Raw genomic sequence first — 6,276 nt, 5'->3', positions numbered from 1 at the left:
TTTTTTTTTTTTTTTTTTTTTTTTTTTAATATCTAAAATTTTCTTTACTTTTAATCTATCCATTTATTCAAAGAAGGATATAAGCTTGGACGAGTTTCGCTCTTTAATGATGGAGGTATAATTAATCGACCTTGCTGTTAGATGTGATGTTTGACAAAGATAATAGATCGGTGATGTGATGACAAGGCTATGTATTTGACAATGAGCTTCTTCTGTAATTTATGGATTATTTTTTTTTATCGTTGCACATCACAATTCGAAAATATTTGAAATATTGCAGATTTTTGGATATAATGATATACATTGTTATATTGATCAAATTTATCAATAATTATATGAAATTAAAAAAAAATTAACTTTCAATGATTCCTAGAAGATTGTTTGTCTTTTTTCATAACAATTGTTTTATAATAATAGATTGTTTTGTTAAATACTTTTAATGATCGAGACAATATTATTTCTGCAATTTTTCAAAATGATAACTCACTAACACATTTGTGATGAAAGTGTGATACATTTCATAATTGCTTCTAATAGCAATATAAGATAAGAACATAAAGAAGATCTATGAAAGAACTTAGATATATGGAAGTACAAAGTTCATCGATGCGTGTTTCAAACACGTTGTCGTGATTAAGGGGTGAATCAATATACTTGATTGGAAAAATGGATTACTAATAAATTCCCACTGGAAAATCACGTTCCGATGATTCTTTCTAGATAGATGAAAATCAATGAAACGTTTCGATGTAAACTTCATACTGAAATCTTATTCAAAACGAATGCTTATATTTAAAAATAAATCGTTGCACAAGAGACAAATAAAACGGTAGTGAAATGATTGCCACATAAAATACCGTTACATAAAAAGACATTACAGAGCTGCCAAGATCTTCTTTGCAAATATTATATTAAATAACGATCGAAGATCACTATGGTAGATATTTCTACCAAATTAATTTTTCAAAAGTTAATCATAAGTTTTTATTATTTTCAATTATATAGATATCCTAAGAAAACTTGTTGCACATCCAATCATTCACTCCTCTTTTTCCATTATTAATTTTATACTTACATTATTTAGAAATTTAATTTAATTTTGAAATTTAAAACAAATTTTAGATTGATATCTGCACTATTATCAAACTGAAAATATATATTTTGCATTTATAATTTTCATAATTATAAATCAGAATTTGTAATGGTATAGTTGATAAAAAAATCGGAAAAAAAAGAAAAGAAATATTTTATTTACAGGTTCTAGATGGCGTGTGAAGAAATTGTCGTACAAGATCAGCAAGTATCCGCGAAATTTGCCACAACACAAAGTTGATGCCGAGTTGAACAAGGCGTTCAAAGTGTGGTCAGAATACACGGATCTCGTTTTCGTCCAAAAGAAGTCAGGCCAGGTGAGGCGAATAATATTTGCCAAGATATTTTACAATCGTGAAGTGAAAAAAAAATGAAAAAACAAAAAAAAATGATTTTATAAAAAACTTATAGCTAAAAATCTGATAACCTAGAAAATGGTAGCAAACATTGTTACCAATGATTTTACATGATTTTATCATTGCTTATTTTTCATGAAACCATCTGCGATATTAATCGCAATACTTTAACATCAGTGAGACTTACGTTGAAATAATTTCTTATAAAATTATAATAATTGAAAAATAAATATTCAATAAAATTCAATAAAATTCAATAAAATTGTTATAATCCATAAATAATATTAAATATCATGAAGATAATTATAATTTGGATTGATTTATTCTAAAAATAAAAAGCTAATCAAATTGATATTTTTATGTAATAAGACATATGTCTCAAAAAATGTCTTATTATTTATAAAATAATAAAATAATAATATAAAATAAGTTGAAATGTCTAAAAAAACAAGAGATTTCAATAAAATTGACATTCTTATAAATCCTTTGATCTTGGAATAATTTTTTATAGATTATAACAATTTTTGATCCACTTTTATTAGGTCCATATTGAAATTAGATTCGAGAAAGGCGAACACGGAGATGGAGATCCTTTCGATGGACCTGGTGGCACTTTGGCTCACGCTTACTTCCCCGTATACGGCGGTGATGCTCATTTCGACGACGCAGAACAATGGACCATCGACAGTTTCCGTGGAACGAATCTGTTTCAAGTAGCTGCTCACGAGTTTGGCCATTCTCTCGGTCTGAGCCATAGCGACGTTAAATCTGCTTTAATGGCACCCTTTTATCGCGGCTATGAACCTTACTTCCGATTAGACGAGGACGATATTCAGGGTATCCAGGTAAATATCATAAAAGTCCATTTGTTATGAAAATCAATTTTTCATAAACGAAGAATGATAGAATTTCTTCAATTTGAGAAAAAAAAAATAGAAGAATATATTTATAATACATTTTGGAATGGAAAAAAAAAAATTGGTTGAGAAGAAATATATGAATTGTAAATAGCACAATGAAGAAATAGAAGAGTTTAAATTTAAATGTTTAGGCACTGTATGGAACGAAAACGTCAAATAACGGTGGAATTCCGAGCGGGCCAAAACCAACTACCACTGCATCACCTAGCGAAGAGGACTCAGAACTATGCACGAATTCAAAGGTCGATACCATGTTCAATTCTGCGGAGGGACATATGTACGTGTTCAAAGGTACGTATATATGCCAGAATTGGTATGATAACAAATGAAATATAATCTTTTTATATATATAAAGTTTAAAAATCATTAATATATTTATAAAATAGAATTATATTTATCTAAATTTTATTTTATTCATTGAAATGACTCTATCTTCAACTTTTTCTTATTATATAGAAATGTTATTTCATTATTTACACGAAAAATCATAAATAATGAAAAAAATTAAATTTTGTATGAATTCCAATGCCATTTCTGAATTCCAATAGAAAAAAAAATGAGTAAATCATAATAAGTAAAGAGATCAAATACAAAAAATCTATATTCTAAAAAAAATATATCGAGAAAATTTCTAAATCCTAATGTTCATTTATTTTGTAATAAATGATTAAATGAACTACAGGCGATCGTTACTGGAGATTAACTTCGGATGGTGTAGCAGTGGGCTATCCCAAGCTCATTTCACATTCATGGAAAGGATTGCCAGGGAACATAGACGCTGCGTTCACGTACAAAAATGGAAAGACTTACTTCTTCAAGGTACGAAAAACCAATAAATGATATAACTATCATTTTTCACTAGATAATTTCTTTGTTATCTTAGACATAAAACCAAGAATAAAACAGAGAATATAAATAAAACATAAAAGAAGAAATAAATGATATTGTTGCAGGGCTCGAAATATTGGAGATACGTAGGTAAAAAAATGGATGGAGACTATCCGAAAGAAATCAGCGAAGGTTTTACAGGAATTCCGGATAATATCGACACTGTAACTGTTTGGACCGGAAATGGCAAACTCTACTTCTACAAAGGCAGCAAATTCTGGAGGTTTGACCCATCCCAGAAACCACCTGTGAAGAACACTTATCCCAAACTGATCTCGAATTGGGAAGGACTCCCCGATAATCTTGATGCTTCGATAGTCTATCGTGGTTACACGTATTTCTTCAAAGGAGATGCTTATTATCGATTCAACGATAGAACGTTTTCCGTGAGTAATCAAATTGAATCGTTCACATTTTATGATTTTGTGTTTTTTTTTAAATTTTTAATAAAAAATTTTATACTATACGATAAAAAGATTGGAAATTGTTTTTAATAAAAGATAAAAAAGAGGAGTGAAAAAAAAGAAGGATATAGAAATCATAACTCAATGATAAAACTAACACATTCAGAATAATTGAAAAATAAATTATCAAAACTTTTGGATCATGCTAACCTAAAAATTATTTCTAAGTAAAATAGTAGAATTATTTCTAAATAAAAAAGTAGAATTATTTCTAAATAAAATAAATAATTAAAAATAAAAAAAAGTACCTTCGATTAAATTGTTTCAAATACTGTTTAGGTGGACGTTGCTGATCCAGCATTCCCTAGGTCGACAGCTTACTGGTGGTTCGGATGTAGATCAGCCAACAAGGGAACGTTAGGTAATGGTTCAATCATTCGATGGTTCAATAGCCAATGTAATGGCAACGAATGCCTATGGTTTCCTGAAAATTCTATAAATACGTTTCTGAATGACGGAAATTTCTTCATTCTGGACTCCGTTGATGGTGACAATAACGACGTCGGAGACATCATATTAGATGCAGGTATTAAAGCTTCATTCGAGTCAGACCAGATTCTTACTTCTCGCCATAATACAGTTTCATAGCATCCACTTTTTTTTATAATCAGAGTATTATCGTATATTATGTACATAAAATATACATTTAAACTATTAAATATAGATACCTAAATATTAATATAATGCAATATTTATATTTCATTATATTTTATTTTTATAAGAAAAATTTTAAATATAGAATATTTTGTATTTAGATTCTTTTTAAATATTTTTAATTTTTGTATTTCAAAATTATTGCTAAGATTGTACTGTGATTTTTCTAAAAATGGATACTTGAAACTTCGAACTTATCTCACCACTACGAAAAATCGAATTTTAAGTGGTAATAAGTAAAATATGAATACAGAAAAGGCGAGGATACAGTATTTGGTGTCTCGAACACCTGGCTATTACATACCTAGGGCTTTTATAATCATCGACGAAATTTGTGCATGCAATAATAATCGGGTTATCTGATAATTTAAAATAAAATTTTATCCGAAACAGAAGTTAAACAGATATTAGAAAATTATAGTTTAAAGTAAAATAAAAAACAATCTTTTCTCAACAGCTCTTCCACAAGAGACCAAAATTATAATTACATACGCTACTCCAATTTTAATACAACATGCCACACATTTTGTAATTTATGTTTCAATTCATTGCCTTATAATACAAAGTCATGCTCATAACATAAATTATGACTTAAATATAATGATATTAAATGATTATAATTAAATTTTGAGTTCTATTGATCATTACAACGCAACATGATTAATAATGATATAATGTAGCTTGCACAAAATTCTTTGATGAGTATAATATTTATAAACATGGTGGTCATCTTAATTTGGGATATTTCATGGTGGAAGATATTAACATTGAAATCGAAAAATAATTGAATTATCAATATCATTGGATCTTCAATGCCATGCAGCATATAACATATTAATTTACTAACAAATACATAAAGTCGCTTTAATACATCATTATTCATTCATTTTTATTAATTCATCATCTAAATTGCACATCAACAAAAATATTAATATAATTGTAAGTTATTAAATTATATAATATTTTATTATTTTATACAATAATGACATTTTAAAAGCTTTAAGCAAATAAAATTGCTTAGATTTTTAATTAATCTTTAAGAAAAATTAATTTTTATTATAACAAATATTTTTTTTCCAGTATATGTACCAATCTGATGTATATCAGTTTAATTTTTATTATTGAAAATTGAATTATTTTTGTCAATGTGCAAAATTGTCATTTGATTTTATTCTCATCAGCCTTAGGATAACTTCCATGGAATCTTTCATGATTGAAAATTAAAAATTCTACCAAATTGCCAAAATAAAATTAAATTTACTTATTTAAATTAAATATCGCATCGAAATATTACCTTTTTTAAATAAATTACATAGAACGGAAATTAAGAAAAATAATAATATACGATTTGCAAATTCTGCCACAACACTGGAAGTTTCCCTAAGGCTATGTCCTTACGCATAAATACATATCCTATAATCCTTATTCTCCAAATAAATTATTATACAAGTGAATCATTCGCGAAATTATATTCACATGCTTGTCGAAGCCCAGAGTATTTATTAGCCAGGCAGAAAAAATGAAGTTTTACGTGTCTGCAAAAAAATTCAAAACAAAAAGAGAAACCAAAGAAAGAATAGAAATTTTCCATTCGATATGTTGATTAACGTGACAGAAATAATGTAAAACGTCTGTCATCATCATCAGATTCAATTTGATGGAAACAATAAATATTATAACACAAGCTTTCCATATCTATTAAATTTCTCTTTTTCGTATTTTTTTTTTTGTTGCTTATTCACGTGATCGCATTTTATCTACGAATTATTTGTAGATTATTTATAGTTATGTTATGTAGCTTTTTATTCTTTTTTTATCTACCTATTTTATACGTCGCACACTGTTCTTGCTCCAAATTTAAACATTCATAGGTATATCATATTCCTAATGCTCACTTACGAG

General features: G+C 27.5%; 1 protein-coding gene across 7 annotated transcripts in view; it reads left to right on the top strand.

The window, feature by feature from the left end:
* LOC102671973 (matrix metalloproteinase-14) overlaps positions 1-6,276 on the top strand; it is a 45,817-nt gene that overhangs the window by 36,866 nt on the left and 2,675 nt on the right. For 4 of the 7 annotated variants that reach the window (XM_006609947.2, XM_031515346.1, XM_006609949.2 and 1 more), the window contains 6 exons: positions 1,258-1,409; positions 1,991-2,293; positions 2,500-2,659; positions 3,051-3,187; positions 3,322-3,642; positions 4,000-4,246. In XM_006609947.2, the coding sequence (XP_006610010.1) occupies positions 1,258-1,409; positions 1,991-2,293; positions 2,500-2,659; positions 3,051-3,187; positions 3,322-3,642; positions 4,000-4,246 (1,320 nt within the window). The remainder of the gene's footprint in view (positions 1-1,257; positions 1,410-1,990; positions 2,294-2,499; positions 2,660-3,050; positions 3,188-3,321; positions 3,643-3,999; positions 4,247-6,276) is intronic. The other 3 variants (XM_006609950.2, XM_006609952.2, XM_006609951.2) reach the window with 1 other exon arrangement.

This window comes from Apis dorsata, unplaced genomic scaffold, assembly GCF_000469605.1.
Source record: "Apis dorsata unplaced genomic scaffold, Apis dorsata 1.3 scaffold_67, whole genome shotgun sequence".
NCBI classification, from domain to species: domain Eukaryota; kingdom Metazoa; phylum Arthropoda; class Insecta; order Hymenoptera; family Apidae; genus Apis; species Apis dorsata.
This window is presented reverse-complemented; position numbering and strand designations above follow the sequence as displayed.